At 44.8% G+C, this 17,244-nt stretch overlaps 1 protein-coding gene across 4 annotated transcripts in view; it reads left to right on the top strand.

Moving 5' to 3' along the window:
• Positions 1-17,244, top strand: part of BMPER (BMP binding endothelial regulator) — a 378,272-nt gene that overhangs the window by 140,991 nt on the left and 220,037 nt on the right. For all 4 annotated transcript variants that reach the window (XM_057550081.1, XM_007175215.2, XM_057550080.1 and 1 more), the window contains one exon: positions 13,318-13,417. In XM_057550081.1, coding sequence (XP_057406064.1) covers positions 13,318-13,417 — 100 coding nt within the window. The remainder of the gene's footprint in view (positions 1-13,317; positions 13,418-17,244) is intronic.

Here is a 17,244-nt window from a genome sequence, read left to right as displayed (position 1 = left end):
ATATCTGATAATATCTAACTATCTCCATGATCACTTTTGCCTCTGGACAATATATTATCAAGCAGTGGCCATTGAAAACTATACATCCCATTTTTTCACTTATTTACAAAACATCCTGCAGTGGCTTCTCAGCTGACTTGGCATACAGTCTGAACGCTAAGTACAAGGCCCTGCAGGATCTGGCTTCTGATGCTGTCTCTGGCCCCGCCCCCCAAAGCATCTTCCCCTCCTGGTCTGCTACTCCTGCATAATCCCCAGCACCTTCTCAGCAAGGGCGTCTGCTCTTTCCTGTCCCCGGAACACACTTGTTCAATATATTTACACATTCTCATTTCTTTGCTCTGGTCTTTGAGGGAATGTTTCCTTATTAGAGGGCCTTTGTTCTGACCACTCTTCCCCAATAGTACACACCCTGTCATTCTGTTCCCTTGTCCTGCTTCCTTTTCTCCAAAGCCCTCATCAGTGGCCATTGTATCACGCGTGTCTTTGTTTCTTGAAGGCCTCCCTACTAGAATATCAGCTCTGTGAGGATGTGGACTCTCCCGTTCTCGCTGTATCCCAGGGCCTGGGACAGTGCTGGGTCCTTCCACTGCGTATCTGTATCAGTTGGCTGACTGAGTATATGCCGTGTTTAATTTAATTTAATTTTAAGATTCAGTTTAATTGAATCAATTAGTTTTTAAGTAATTAATTCAATTAATTAATGGTGTGTAATTTTTTGATTCTATAATTTGAAGATCTAATTCTCTTCCTCAAAAATAAATTATGAATTTTCCTTTCTACTCTAAAGTCTGCTTTTTCTGTAATGAAGACTTGCCATTTTCATGGCTCACGTTACGTTGCATATCAAGTCGGATGGTGGGGAAATTGTACAGATACACTGACAAAGATGAAAAGCTATCTCCAAGGAACCAAATACAATTGTAGTAAAATATATAATAGGCAATAATAATTATAAAACAAAATGTACCCTATGGAAAACTGGTTTTAAAAGTAGATATTCCTGCTCACACTTGGTAGCATAATGATGATCGGTTTTGTAATGTAAATTAAAATTCAGTATGCTGGTATTTTACACTTTACCTAAAACATATTATGGAAGAAAGACTAGCAAAGTGTGTTAAATATTACAATTTCATAGAGCAAGAAAAAAGTGGCACAAAGTATTTCCCATGATATGCATCAGACAGGCTGCTCTACTGTAGGCAATGCCCAGCCATGTCGCTGCGCCTACCTTGGAGGGCACTAGGATGGCATCACTGAAGGAGATCCCTTTTGAGGGCTTTCAAATCCCAAGGGTCTGACATAGGCAGGTCAAATTCTGTCTCAGTGAGAGAACTGTATGACAAAACTTTTCTGAGGCTGATTCAGGGGCCCCCCTAGTGTCTGAAGAACCAGGAGGATGTGGATGAGCTCTGGGAGTTTATGGCTGTGGAATTTGGTGGAAACAGACCTTCGCCTCCTCTGAACTCATGAGTAGGACTGCATCCGCTCATGTTGCAGCATGTCAGGTGCTTTTGCCGTGTTTATGCTCTGGCCCCTCTAGAAGACTGGAAGCTCTTCTAGGGCGGAGGATGGATCTGATTCATGTGTTCTGTTCTCAGCAAAACCCCGGCACAGCGCCTGGCCCATGGCAGGGGCTCAACAGTATTTGTTAAACGGATCCATGGATTTTTATTCAGGTAGATTTCAATTTTGCGGTGCAAAGGTTTAACCTACAGAAAAATCCAAGTTCGTAGCCAAGATGTCACATTTTCTAAAGACCATTTGTGCTCTGTTGACATTTTTGTCTTATTGTAGATGTTAAAGCTTCGGAGAAGCTGTCCTATGATGAAACCCTTTAAAAAAAGCAATGATGAAGGGTAATAATCATGGCCAAGCATTTCTTTTTTAAAATGGGGCACATGTTGTGAATCCCTTTAGCAACAAGTTTATGTTAATGGTGTTTTATGGGTGACTGGTCATTTTCATTCCTTTATAACACCTTAATCAGAAAAGGATTATATGCAAAATTGGCATTCGCTGATTAATGAGTTTGAAAGTGGAAACTAGTGGATTAAAATTACATTCTAAACCTATGAAATAAATCTGTGGCTTCTCCAGTTCTTTCTGACATCTGCATGTGGCCCTTGGGGAAGACTTGGTGAAGACAACATGCTGTTAATGGCCCTGGTGAGTGAGTCAGACCAACCCTAGCTCCTCACAGGCTTGCCTTCGTATGGGGGATGCTGTCTGAGGCTGGCTTTTTCAGTTCTGTGAACTTCCATCTGGCCAGAGGACTCCTGCCCCCTTGCTCCCCTGCCTGACATTCCTCAGGCTAACCGGCCACTCTCTGCCGTCAGTACCAGTGTGAATACAGCCCGGGAGCAGGGATGTTTCCATCACCTGATGCATCAGACAGCCCTTACCGTTATCAGTAGGCAGGACGGCAGGAACCAGCCCTAAAGCCTGCCATCCCAGGGGTCCCTTTGAAAGCCTCTGTGATTGCTGGTGGTCGGGGTCAATTGTACAGATGTCTTGAAAAGTGTCTCAGTAGTGACCAGAAAGTTACTTTGTCAAGATGACAGATGGGCTGCGAGCAGTTCCTCTGCCCTGCCTATTCCCTGTGATGTCAGCTCCATTCACTTGTCAAGATCAGGTATTTTTGTAGCTCCCAACAGCGTGCAGGCTTTCATGGGCAACCCGTGAAAAATTTTCTGTTCTCTTCTGTGCAAAATCTGCTCAGTGGCTTGCTGTTGACCCACAGGAATGAGGGGGCCTTTGAGGACCTGGTGAGTCCCACTCACTGTGGGTGGAAGACGCAGGGAGGAGACACCTACTGACGAGAGGGTGATGGCCCTCCAAGGCTGGTCTTAAGAAGAAGTGGTTTGTCACCACCAATCACCCTGGCAGGACACAAATGTGATGTAAGACATTCGGTTTCCGTGTTTTGGATGTGTTCGCTCTTCATTGCCAGAGAATCATCTGTGTGTACAATTAAAAGGGTCCATTGAGTTCACAGCTTCTTTGGATAGCTGGGGAGCCCAGCTTGTTATATTGTGATGAGTCAGAAAAGGGACTGCCGAAATAACATCTCCAGGTAGCCTTCCTTAACACCATACCACGACCTTTCCTATGGAAGTGACTCCAATTCTATTGTTATTTTTAACTCCTTAACCCTCATTCCTTGTTTCCTCTGATGCCCCTGCCAACCTGGCCAGCAGCCTCTGTGCTGTCCCGGAGACTGGGAAGCCTGGCTAATGCCCTCTGATGATGCCCTCTGATGTCGATCCTGCTGGTGGTTGGGGTCAGACCCCCATCCTCTTCTTGCTAGTTCTAAAGAACTCACCAGACAGGCATAAAAATTTTCACAGACTTTCACCCCACCTCCCTTTTTTGTTTTCTTCTGGGGCAGAGGAAAAAGCTGATTCATTACTTGTCATGTGCCGAAGGGTGCCCGTAGTGTAAAATAATCAACGGTCTTGGGAGAGGTAGCTGGGCCACTTGCACACGAGGCTGTATTGCTTTGCAGCCTGTGTTCGCCTTCAGCCTGGGTTCATATCTTCTTCCCGTGCGGGAGTCTGTGGATGTTTTCTCTGCAGCCCTGACTCCATGCCACATCCCAGCTGTGTGAATCCCTTTTGATTGGGAGGAGAAAAGGGTAGACTCGGGAGTGTGGATCACATGAAGGAAGGCTGCTGACATTCACTCCTCTCCGTTCACATACCTGGCTCCCGTCCCCTGGCAGAAGGGGACACAGTCTACCCTCTGATTTTCCAGCCTGCTTCTGGGAGCCTGAGCGGTGTCACAGAGCTGCATCTGTGACAGGGTCCCCTGCACTCAGTCACTGGCTGCGCTGTGTTCAATCCATTCCAGTTACATTAATGTAGTGGTGCCAGTAGATCCCTTGCTTATACGATGTACGGTATAATAACAGCCAGGCAGTGCTACTTTCTTTGGGCTACTATTTCTATTTGGTGGTTATTTCTTCTGTGTTCTGCCTTCGCTAATGTTTTGGTTCTATTTCAAAATATGATTAAACAGAATGAGGAGCTATTTGACACTGCCCTGTTTTAAATCAGAGCTGCACTTGAGTAGCCGGGACAGTCTAATGGCCTGTGTTCCTTTGTTCTGAGAGTCCCTTGAAAAGGCCAAAGAAGAAAAGCCAGACCTAAATCTTTAAACGGCTTAGGACCCCCAAACAAGCCCTCCAACAAACTAAAGTCTGTTAAAAAATAATTGAAATGTTAGGTAAGTTAAATATAAAAAAGGGCCTCCTTATTAATCCCCCGTTGCTTCTGCTGGCACGTGTCATATTTTCAAGGTACAGTATCAGGAGAACACTGTCATTTAGTGACATATTAGGGCCATATATCATGAGAACATCGTCTTGGTAGAGGATACGGGTACTAAAAGACACGATTCTGGCCAGACAGAACAACAGGGGGTCTTACTTCTTTTCTCCAACCCCTTGCACTCCCCCCTGCCTTTTTCTTTAATCTCCCTCTGTTTTGTGTTGCAGAGAAGTGAATTTCTTCATGGGATATGACTTGTTGCAAAATAATCGGGGGGCCCCAGTGGGCTTCATAAAGTCTTTTAAATGGCTGGGCTTCAAGGGCAGCTTTGTTCAGAGTTTGCACCATTAGCTGGGCCAGGGGAGGCCGTGTTTGCCAGGGTCCAGGTCTCTGGGGTAAAGGCTCGCCGAGCCTAGACTGGGGGAAGAAAGAATAACACTCCCAGATGGAGTGTGATGAATTGTGTGATGTTTTGCAAGATGCTTTCACATAAAGACTCCAAAAGTGTGGCTGTGGGATGCTGCCAGCCTCCTGGGAAAGTACCCCTCGCCCCCGCCCCGGCTCAATTCAAGGAAGAAACCTGAGGACTTGGAGGCTTTTGGTCCAGGCTCTGGTCTGTCTGGCAAATGACAGGGCACTCAGAGACTGAGACTTGTTTTGAGTTTTTAAGTCAGAGACTTCATCTGTCTTTCCTCAAAGGCACTATTTTTACTCTTGTGTTCAAAATGAAATCACAAACTAAGGTTTATAATGGTCTGAAAATGGAGAGTGCTTAACAAAGGCAAACATTTAAATTTCTTGGCTGCAAGGAAGAGATGGCTCATCTTAGCCTCTAAACCAAGCAGTGCGCCATAGTGGTGAAATCACCGACTCTGATATCAGCGAGTCCTGGGTTTGAATCTCTGCCGTGGTGAAGCTGGGTAAGCCATTTAACCTCTCTGAGTCTCAGTTCTACCCATAAAATAGGGGTAAATCAGTGCGTGCCTCAGGTTTGTTGTGAGGGTTAAAAAGGACATAATACACAAAACGTGTTCAGCACAGTCTGGCAAATAATAGATTTTCCATAAATGTCAGGTGCTATTATTCTGAATAGTTCAGCAACCTGCCTGGAAAACTATTATTGCCACTTCATTGTTTGGTTAGAGATGGATCAACTCTGTGACTTTGGTTATTGAAGGGATTTGCAAAAGTGGTGGCGGCTGGGGAAGTGGTTCAGAAAGATCTGGAAATGTTACTTTACATTAAAAGCAAGGGCCATTGACCAAAGATATTTTAAAATAAACAGAAACGTAAGAGACTTCATTGCCGCAGACCTGTATTACAGGAAATGCTAAAGAAAGTTCTTTAAGCTGTAGGGAAATAATATGAGAGGGAAACTTGTATTTTTTTTTTAATTTTATTTATTTATTTATTTATTTATTTATTTATGTCTGTGTTGGGTCTTCATTTCTGTGCGAGGGCTTTCTCTAGTTGTGGCAAGCGGGGGCCACTCTCCATCGCGGTGTGTGGGCCTCTCACTATCGCGGCCTCTCTTGTTGCGGAGCACTGGCTCCAGACGCGCAAGCTCAGTAATTGTAGCTCACGGGCCCAGCTGCTCCGCGGCATATGGGATCTTCCCAGACCAGGGCTCGAACCCGTGTCCCCTGCATTGGCAGGCAGACTCTCAACCACTGCGCCACCAGGGAAGCCCGGGAAACTTGTATTTTACAGGAAGTAATGTAAAACATCAGAAATGGTAGATATCTGTATAAATAAAAAAGGCTATGTTTCCTCTCAATTTGATTAAAATACATGACTCTTTACAGCAAATAATAAATAAAGTAAAAGCAAGGGCCATTGACACCTCCCACCTCTACTGACCTCAGATGCCTCCCACCTCTTGTACTGACCTCACTCAGTTGGGGAAGAGAAGAGATCTCAGCTGGGAAATTTGGGTTATTTTCCCTATCAAATGCACTTTCTTCGCTTTAGAAATGGTTTTGTTGGTGTTTTTTCAACTTTCGTTGAGCTGAGAGACATGGCCCAGAGCCTCGTACTTGTACACTAAGGTTTCAGAGTGTCCCAAACTGCCTTTCCTTTTCTTTTTTTTTTTCCTCGCAGCTCTTTCTGTGCAGGAGTTATGGAGAAGTAAATTGTACTATCGGTAACAAAGAAGAAGCAAGTCAAAGCTTAATTAAAATAATAAATCATCAATCACATTTACTACTGACATTGGCAACCACTGAGCTATCTCAGTCTCTCCCCACCCCCTCCCACCCCCACCCCCCACCAATGATTATTTTCTAAGAGATTAAGAACAGATTTTGTCCAGAGGAGACCAGCTGGAGCACGTACAAACTTGTGTTGTCTCCTTTTTGAGGCTTATGCTCCCTTGCAAAGGATTTCCCCGGACCACACGTTCCAGGGAGGGAATCACTTTACTTTTTGGATTCTCAAAACCGGTGACATCAATGAAGCCTGCCCCCTCTGGATCTTTTCTTTCAGTTTTTGTCTACATCTCTGCATTCTAGAACTGTAACATTTTGCAGTTAGATCTGTTTATTTGAGTTTTGGCCCATCCCTTCTGTGGCATCTTTCACAGGTTACCTTCTAACAGGGCAGGGAACATGGCGGGAGACCTCACACGTCCGCCCCAAGTGGCCTGTCTTTCCAGAAAATTTCCAGACTTGCTCAACTACATACTAATCTAGTCCTGAACTCTCAACGGTCATGTAGGAGCTAACCTAATTTTAATATGATGCACCCATAAATTTTAATGCTGTGTTTTAGCAACTAACCTCCCTGGCTATCCTCTTAATCTTAACTTGGTCTGGGAACCAAGTTCTCTTCCCAAGTTCACTGCTAGCTAGCTCTGAGGGACCTGAGACACTTAGCTTCATTGTGTGCCATTCCTCCGACTGCAAATCTTAGGAAACCTGTGAGGATTAATGAAATAATGGCTGTAGAGCTCTTTAGAAGAAAAGTGCTATGTAAACATGAAGTATTATTCGTCTGTTTATGAGACATTTTATAATATTGCCTACGAGAAATTGTGACTGGTGTTCGAAAGTACCATAAAGTTCCTTTTTGGCTCTTTTGGGGCTGGAATTGGGTTACAATGGAGCACTTCACGGAAAAGTTGACCTCTTTGACTACATGTGTGGGGAGACCGGGAATTCCAAGGAGAATACATGCGCTGATGTTGGATCACCTTCCTCCTTGGGAAACTTGACACAAAACATCTGTATTCCTAAAAACAAATTCCTCTGTGAGTAATTTTGAGACTCTCAAATAGTGAAACACTACCGTGTGGGCACTTCAAACAAATTCTGTAATAAAGAGAATTTGATTAAGGGTCTTAGTGTCCTATTTGTGCTCACTGACCGTGATAGCTTTTGAGTCAAGGTGGAATTCTTTTCTGTAGTTCTCACTTGGTGCCAGAAGTTACACTGCCATGTTTGTGTGATCTGCTAACATCTGATGTCTTGTCCCCTCTAAGCACGTGTACATTTCTAGACCATAGACAGGAAGCTTGCTGTGTGGTTTCTTTCCTGTTCCCACAGCACTGGGTGCAGTGGCACATGGGTCAAGCCTCTGGTTCAGCTGCTTTAGAACTTCCACTCCTTTACTTCTCCGAGTCACTGTGCTGGGCATGCATCCCCTGACAGTAGCTGATGACAGAGGGAACCCCTTATTCAGAATTAATATGGGTCCAGCCCCATGGCTATCTGCATTTTGATAGGGGAATCCATCTATAGGGCCCCTCCCTAAAAAAGACTACAGTGAGGAAATGACACAGGGGTGTGTGCATATATGCAGCAAGGCAGGGTAATCTGGAGGGTTTTTAATTTAGGAAAGAGAGTCACTTCTACCTCTTTATCCTCTCTAATGATATCACCTGGCCCATGTGCTTTATTGACATATTTTGTTGTTCATTTGGGCAGAAAAAAATATTACAACTTCACGGCCTTCTTGATTTTCTGAAAAAGGATTTGGCACCTAGAATTTGCAAGTTCGCCAAATGACCGCTATTTGCCTCCAAGGCAGGCTTTGCTTTCATAAAAGACAAGGATGGAAGGAAAATAACACCATCTTGTAGAGGAAGAGACTCATGTGGTCTGCCACCTTCCTAATATGGCTAATCACATGGAGGATCAGCAGGCAAGGCACCAGGTATTTTCATTTTCCCTCTTATTTCAAGAGATTTGTGTTGCTGTTTCATAGTCTAGAAATACAGCATCTGCCAGCCGACGTTTCTCCCTGATCACTCTCATCATATCAGCTGCTGTGTTGTCCTCTCCAGATTTTTTATTTTATTGTTATGTTTAAATATAAATGAAAGGTCAGGTAATACTTTCCATAGTCCATAATAGGATTGCGCCTGGAAGAATCTTAGAAAAAAATTATCTTCAAGACATTGGCTTGAAATAAAACAAAAGCATCTCAAAAACATTTTTTTTTTCTCGTTGAGAAAAGCAAACAGGAAAATCTCACAATGGCAATTTGCTATGTTCTCTAACCAGCCCCCCACCCCCACCCAGCCAAATCAGTGACAGATCATTTCCCTCCATGCCAGACACTGAAAAATGCTCAGGAGGCACTGGCGGGTTTCTTGGCACATTTCCTAAGCTCAGGGAACTCTGTGCTGCCATCTAGTGGCAGATCTTAGATACAGCAAGCTGGCTGCTGGAATCCTGTTTGAACTTGGCTGCGGCCGGAGCTGTGGTTTGGCTCGCATCCTTATAGAGCTTTGTTGCCAGCCATGTAAGTTTTTTTCTTTATTACTCCCTATGCCCCTCTTTTCTTTTTGTTTGTTGGCACTTCATTTCATGTGCCCCCAGAGGCTGTGTTTTGAATTTTGATATATTTGGTCTTTCTGAAAGGAGGAAATAATGCAGACAGATGCCTTTGACAACAGGTAAATCACAGGCTGGCTGACCCTAGAAAGTGGTAAACATGGAGAGACAGAGACTGAGAATGAAAAATGTGATGGTAGTTATTACTCGTAGGCACAGGCTAGGTTGGTTTTTAAGAATGTTCTGACATTTTCCTCCAGAGCATTTTTACCACCATTTCTGTGGCTTAGTTTTGGGGAGACTCAAACTCAGGCTAGAATCTTGGGGAAAATTTGCGTGGGGATGTGAGTCTGGCTGTCAGAGGTGTGATAAGCATAGATACCTATCAATATACAAAGTAGTGCATCTTTCCTTGTTACCAGAAAACAGCTGGTGTTTGTAGACCTTCCCATGGTTGGTGATGACACAGCTCCTTGGAGTTATTCAGCTCTTGTTAGAGAGCTCATTTCACATATGTGGAACCACCTGGAAGGTATTAATCTCTCCTGGGGCCTTAGGACTATGACATTCTTTAGTTCTTGTGTGTATCCCGCATGCTGGGAAGTAGCAAAGTGCAGCATTTAAGCACGTGCCTTTGGAGTCGGACCTCTATTTGTATTCCAGATCTGCCTCTTGTGTGACCTGGGCAAGTTTACCAATGTTGGTTCCTCATCTGTAAAATGGGGATGATGTGGAATTTTTTTGTGAAATAATGCATATACTATTCTTAGCACAGAGCTTGATACATAGAAAGTGTTCAGTAAGTGTGAGTCAGTGTCAGAAAACATGTTGTGAATGAAAACGTGAACCGAAGGAGCCGTGACCTTGAGTAAGAGCAGAGGACACTTGGTGCACGTGGGGATGAGGCGGCCAGTGCAGAGGGAGTCCTGAAGGCACGGCTTTGCATGTGCCCCTTCTCACCAGAGCTGTTGGCTTGAAGACCAGTGTTTTTGTCTCTTGACAAAATCAGGGAAAGCAAAGTGAGTGGTCTTAATTAACCTGTGCTTGAATTTACTCTGTAGCTGCTGGACTCAATTAAGAAGATGGAGGAATCAGCCTCTCACCAGCGATTCTCTGACGTTTTTCTTTCTTTCTTTGAGGGCCTGGGATTCTGAGCTTGTGCTTCATACCCATGCAAGCAGGCAGCTGGGAAATGATCAGGTCTGGCAGCTCTGTACCAGCGTGACCCTTGGTAGATATAAAAAAACTCCAAGTGTTATCAGAAGGGGGAAAAAAACCTCACTAAACCTACAGCTAAGGTTTAGGTTTACGCTCTCTGTGCGAGAGAGAGAGAGAGAGAGAGAGAGAGAGAGAGTGTGTGTGTGTGTGTGTGAGAGTACACAAAAAATTCCAGAAGTGAATCTACAAATCATCTGGTTGAAATAAATTTTCTGCTGAACCATAATTACGAGCTATTTATTACGGATCTTGGGATCTTGCTATGGATTTTGATTGGCTGCTAGGTTTCTAATTTAGCAAAGAATTCCTATATGTAAGAGACTGTGTGTCTTCCTATACATGAGACCCCAAATTTTGACTTCACACCCACTCTGACTACTGTTAGAGTTTTTACTTCCTTGTGTCTGAGGAGTCTTCCTTTCAGAGAGGAGATGCACTTGGGGGCTGGGGGTTGGCTTTTCCTTAAGGCTGCAGCCAGCTTTGCTGAAGGCATAAAGCCGAGGTAACAGATGCTCTGAGGTAATGCCCTGGGTGGGGCAGCTGGTATCAAACTATGGCTTCGAGTAACTGCACTTTGCAAAGCTAAGTCACTGTTCATAATGCCAAGCAGCATAGACACCTGATCGTTGTTCTTGATTGCTCTGGTTGTGGCAAAAGGGCGCTATTAATTTTTAAGAATATACCTCTTTCATTTGAATTGTGACCACAACTATGTATTACGTTTGTATTTAAGAAAAAAATATGAACATAAATCAAAGGGCCATGACTTACAGTGAGTCATGATGCCACCATTATTATGAAGAGAGGGCGAGGGAAGGAGAGTGGCAGGGCTCGGAGCCAGGATACCTGGGTTCAGGTTGCAGGCAGCCGTTCACTCCGGGACTGTGGACAGCTCCCGAGCCCGCCTCAGCCCCGCTGGTACTAAGAACGCTCCCTGTACAGCGGTGGTTCTCAGCCTGGGCTGCCCACTGGAATTACCTGGGGAGCCTGGTCCTGAGATAAATCAGATCTGAGCTTCAGGGAATGGGAGACAGTGCCGGGCTTTGTTAAGAACTGCACACGGGTTCTGATTAGCAGCCAAGGGTGAGGATCACTGCCTCACGGGATTTTAAGGAGTCAGTGAGATTAGCCCTATGAGAACCTTTATCACATAACATACACCAAAAAGGGGGAAAGAAAAGGAGACTGGATTACTCAGGTCAACCACACCTTACAATCAGACACCAATAACCAATAAACGAAAAAACAGAAGGTCTGCACACCAGCCCTGCAGGAGTGGGTACAGTGGCTGAGAACTGATGCTCGCTCTTTGAGTGGCCAGGCAGGTGTTGGGACGGCCCCGTCTGTGTGTTTACCACATTGGCCTCGGTAATGATGGCCATTTTCTACGTGGGGACGTTTGAGCAGCACCGATCGGGGTGGGCTCATTATTCCCATGCTTCAGTGGCCTTGCAAAGCCATCAGTGCAGTGAGACAACAAGACTGTGTAGAAATAGAGCTGTTGGAATGGCGAGGCTCACCCGTCCCCAGCCTCCATATACCTTACTCTGGGGGAGGGGTGATTGGTGAGTTGGAGGGAGTGGGGTTCTGGGACTCTCAGAGGTTCTGCTCATTCAAAAAGGGAGGCGATGACAATCTGGACTCATTTTAGAATTAGACCCTGGGAACATCTTGAGGGGCTCTGCAACTCCTAGGGAATTGGAGGGCAGCACAGAAGGTGACATGTTTTATCTGAGAACTGCTTTAGAGCTAGAATTTGGTGTATGGGCTCAGCTTGGACCCCAGGTCCCCAACACACACACACACACACACACACTTAAACACTCTCACACCCCTCACCCCCTCACACCCCTCCTTGGTGCTGGAATAGAAATGGGGAGATCTTCCTTACTCTTGACATTGAAGCATACTGGTTACACTTGTGAATCTTCCCAAGGTCATTGTCAGGGCTGAGTCAGGATTTCTCCTGCACATATTCCAGGAGGGTTCTGAATTCATCTCGAGGTCAGAGGGCTGGTCAGTTGCTCCTATCTGATCTCTCCCTAAATCAGGCAATGAGTGTGGTCATCCCAGCCTTAACTCAGGGTAGGGCGTGGGCATTGTACACATTTGTGAGCTCAGTATTGAAATCCACCTCTGCCATTGCAAAGCTGTATGATCTTGAAAAAGTCATAGACCTTCTCTGAACAGCAGTTTTCCTGTTTATAAACAAGAGATAATGATAATACTTATCTCACAGCATTTTAATAGGAATGAAAGCCACAGCACCTAGCATTTAGTAGACCCTTGTTACAGCTCCAATCTCGTTGAAGTGTTGTGACATAGTATTTTTGGTCCATGAGCATCCTGTTCTCCAAACAGGTATATGCATCATATTTGGATCTTCTTGAGGTCATTTTAACAGCTAACTTTTCAGGATAAAACCAAAGATGCAAATGCTCACCACACTGTCATTAGCATAAGTGCTAATATAATGCAGCTGTCCCACAGCTATAAAACACTGACTCCTGTGTCTCTGCTTGGCATAGGGAATATTATTTTTTCTCTTACTGAGCCGATTCAATACTCAACTTTGTCATTATTTGAGTTGGAACTTTAGATTGCTGCATTTTAATTCACTCTACTATTAAGGATTGTTGGACGGCCGTGTGCAAATATTTTTGTTCTCACGATGCAGTCCTGGCCCAGGTAGCCCAATGGGCAAAATATGATTTACACAAATATTATCATTTCTATAGTGTGTACTGAAAAGAAACCTTAGAGCAGGGCGGGAGAAAGCCTCTCTCTCTCGGAGTTCGGTTATCTAGGTTAAATTGGCTGGTAAAGAAGGGACTTTTCATCCCCTTTCATCTGCCCCTAATCTCAATCTATTCCTGGAAGGATATTTTTGTTCCAGAAAGAGCAAAATCTCATTTGCTATCACAGAGTTTTCTCGCCAAGATGAAGGCAAGATAGGAAGAGGGAAGCTAGGAAAACCTTAGCCATGTGCTAGGATTCTGGGGATTCTGTTTTGAAGTTGATTTCAAATGTTTCTTGTCCTTTTTGCCTAGAACAAGGAAGTGACCTGTAAGAGAGAGAAGTGCCCAGTGCTGTCGAGAGACTGTGCCCTCGCCATCAAGCAGAGGGGAGCCTGTTGTGAGCGGTGCAAAGGTAATTTATGTCTTGGCTGCCTTTTTTGGCTGTTCCTGCAGGCATTTTAATTTCTCTTTCTCTCACCTTTCTCTTCACTCAGCTCTTGGCTGGGTTGCAAGTGGGTGTTGGGAGGGAAGCTGCTGTGTGTGTGAGTGTTGGGGGTTGGTAGTAAGGGCAGTCCTCCTAGTAGGGGATGAAAGTGCAGTGAGCATCTGCATCGTTGGTTTATTTTCTGAGGCAAGTTGTTAAAATGCCACAGAAGAGATGTAAACATGATGCCTCTGCAGGTTGGCACACACGCACGCAAGCCTGTTCTGTCACGAAGTTTCAACACTCAAGTTTTTCCAGGCTCTACGCTCGCCCTGCCCACCTCTGCCAGAGGAGTCTTTTAGACCAAATTTTATCATTTTGGTCCCTATTAAAGTTTTTCTTTCCTTCCAAATTAAATCTAAGTCCTTCCCTTTGTCTTTGCAGCATCTCTAAAATGCCCTTACTCCACCCCCATCTCCTGTGGCCCTCTGGCGCGCCTGTCTCTCTCAAACACACTGTTCTAGGTTGCCTCTGCCTTAGCTCAGGTCTTTCCTCCAACCTGCCCAGATGCTGCCTGTGCTCAAGGTCCCCCAGCCCTCATCCGTCATTCTCCTGGTTAAGTTTCCATGGCATCCAGAAGTTCACACAGATACTTCAGTGATGTGCTTTTTCATTGTCTTGTTTGTGTTCAGTAGATCCTCAGCTCCTCAGGACAGGAGCCAGGTCACGCTCTGATGTCACCTAGTGTATGTCAGTGTGTGCAGTGTGGTCCCCCAGAGGTCAAAATGAGCACAGTTGTTCAGGATGTGGGCTCCGGAGTCACACTGCCAAGTCCAAATCCAACAGTCCTGGGTTGCAAAGAGATTTCTCACCCTGAAGATGCATCCTGGGTTGCAGAGTGTTCCCCAAAAGTTCATGTCCATTAGGAACCTCAGAATGTGACCTTAATTGGAAATGGGATCTTTGGAGATGTAATTAGTTAAGATAAGGTCATACCAGATTAGGGTGGCTGCAAATCCAATATGACTGGTGTCTTTATATGAAGAGCAGACAGAGACACACAGAGAACGTGGCTGTGTAACAAGAGGGGCAGGTATAGACGCCTGGGCTCTGTTGCTGAGATTCAGATTCACTTGCCCTGGGGAGGGGGGCTAAGGCATCTGTCTTTTGAAGAAGCTCCCAGGAGATTTAATGTGCAGCCTGGGTGGGAACATCTGAAAGAGATCTTGACTAGGTGATTTCTACCCCCACAGAAGAATATCCTTTTTTGGAGCTGCAAAGGGGAGGCTCCCTTCTGTAGAGCTCTCAAAAGGAGCTCCATAGAAACCAAGTAAACTAAAGCACCATTTCTAGTGACAACCCACAAGTCTCTACGCTCAAGGAGGACTTTGAACTTTACAACGCACACTATTATATGAAATCCACACGTCAAGGATTAATGCCAAGTTGTTTGTGAGTAACTATAGTTATTATAGTTACTATTTATAGACTTAAACTATAATGTTTAAGTCTATAAATAAATAAATAAATAAGAGGCAGAGGTTGGAGTTGTGTTGCCCGAAGCCAAGGAATGCCTCGTGTTACCAGGAGCTGGGAAAAGGCCAGGAGGGGTCTTCCCTGGAAGCTTCAGATGGAGCATGGCCCTGCCAACACCTTGATTTTGGACTTTTACTTTCCAGAACTGTGAGAGAACACATTTCTGTTGTCTTCAGCCTCCAGGCTGGTGGTAATTTGTCACAGCAGCCTGAGAAACTAATACCCCAAGGTTTTCACTTGAGCAAGTAGAGACATGGAACCTCTTTCTACCCCAGTTCCCTCTCCTGTTAAATGAGGATAATAATTGTGTCGGAGGGAGCTAATGGCGAGACACAGTCAATGTGTTTAGCAAAGTGCCTGGCATGCAAACATTTCTCGGTTAATATAAATATAGTAGGTGCTCTGTAAATACCTGATGGACTTGACTATAAAAATGCGTCTTCTGAAGCCTTTTGGAGCAGGAGAAATCAGCCATTTACTTCTCATCTCTTTCCTACGGAGTTGGGAGGCAGATGTTTTACTCACGTGACTTCTGAGAGCTATTGATGCAAGACCTGAAATAGTAATTTCTTAGGAGTCTCCCAAGCTGATGGTCAGATAAAATAATTCCAATTAAGAATACATTACTGGGACTTCCCTGGTGGTCCAGTGGTAAAGAATCCGGCTTCCAGTGCAGTGGACGTGGGTTCGATCCCTGGTGGGGGAACTAAGATCCCACGTGCCTCGGGCAACTAAACCTGAGCACCACGACTACTGAGCTTGCCAGCTTCAATGAGAGAGCCCACGTGCCGCAAACTACAGTGCCCGCGGGCCACAACTAGAGAGAGAAAACAACAACAACAACAACAAAAACCCTGCACGCCACAACTAGAGAGAAGCCCGCGCACTGCAACAGAAGATCCCGCGTGCCTCACCAAAGATCCCACGTGCCGCAACTAAGACCCGATGCAGCCAAAATAAATAAATAAATAAAATAAAATAAAAAAAGAAAGAAAAGAATACATTACTGAGCCAATGTGTGTCTAAGTTATCGTTGATTCACCTTAAAGAAACTCTTCTATTTAATTCTTTTTTTTTTTCCCTGAGCTTCACTCAATTCTTTATTTTTTTAACGGCTGATTTGCCATCTTCATCTTGCAAGGCTGCCTCGCCAGTGAGAGATGAGTTGGATGCTACAGGGTGGAAGCAGAATGTGTGAAGGAACCATGCCCAAGGCATTAGGTTCATTTCCCGTTAACCGTAGCACAGGAGGGCACTTTGGGTTGCTGTAGTGTGTAACCTACTTGCCTTCTTGTCCTGCTGTTTCCTTTATCATCATTCTTTCCTTTGATCATCCTAATCTTCCAAGGGAAAGGGATACTTGTGACAAATACATTTCATGAGTATTCTTTTTGAGCTTAAGATGATAAAGTCTCGGGCTTCCCTGGTGGTGCAGTGGTTGAGAATCTGCCTGCCAATGCAGGGGACATGGGTTCGAGCCCTGGTCTGGGAAGATCCCACATGCCGCAGAGCAACTGGGCCCGTGAGCCACAACTACTGAGCCTGCGCGTCTGGAGCCCGTGCTCCACAACAAGAGAGGCCGCGATAGTGAGAGGCCCGCGCACCGCGATGAAGAGTGGCCCCCGCTCGCCGCAACTAGAGAAAGCCCTCGCACAGAAACGAAGACCCAACACAGCCAAGAATAAATAAATAAATAAAATTTAAAAAGATGATAAAGTCTCTTCAAATTAAACTGGACCCAAGAATAGACCAGTGAATTCAGCGCCCTGAGTTCTCTTTCTGACAGTAAAGTCCAGGCCTTTTGGGGGAGATCAGAATCCCCAGCCTGCCCTGAGGTGGACCTTCCTGAGAGAGACTCCTGAAAAGTGCTGACTTGTCAGGCTGTAGAGGGGGCTCTTAAGATGCCCCCCTTCATTTTCTCTATTTCCACTCCATAATACAGTTTTTGTCTCCTGGGTTTTAAGGGACACAGTTGTATTTGCACTGGTTTATTTATGTTTTTCTGATTAGAATAGTTACATATGCTCATAGAAGAAGCTTTTAAAAATAGGCTAAACTGTGGAAAAGCAGAAAATAAATTACTCATAATCCCACCACCCAGAAGTAACAACAGTTAATATTTGATATATGTTTTCTGTATTTTTTTCCCACGTCGAAGTGTTTACCTACTTGATATCTTACTATCGAATTGTGTTATTTCTGGGTTTTTTTGCTTTTTTTTTTTTTTCTTCTCCCACTTAACATCAGGGCATAACATCTTCTCAACTTGTTTGGAAATA

This window comes from Balaenoptera acutorostrata, chromosome 7, assembly GCF_949987535.1.
Source record: "Balaenoptera acutorostrata chromosome 7, mBalAcu1.1, whole genome shotgun sequence".
Taxonomy (NCBI): Eukaryota; Metazoa; Chordata; class Mammalia; order Artiodactyla; family Balaenopteridae; genus Balaenoptera; species Balaenoptera acutorostrata.
The sequence above is the reverse complement of the archived record's forward strand: the minus strand, read 5'-3'. Positions and strand labels throughout refer to the sequence as shown.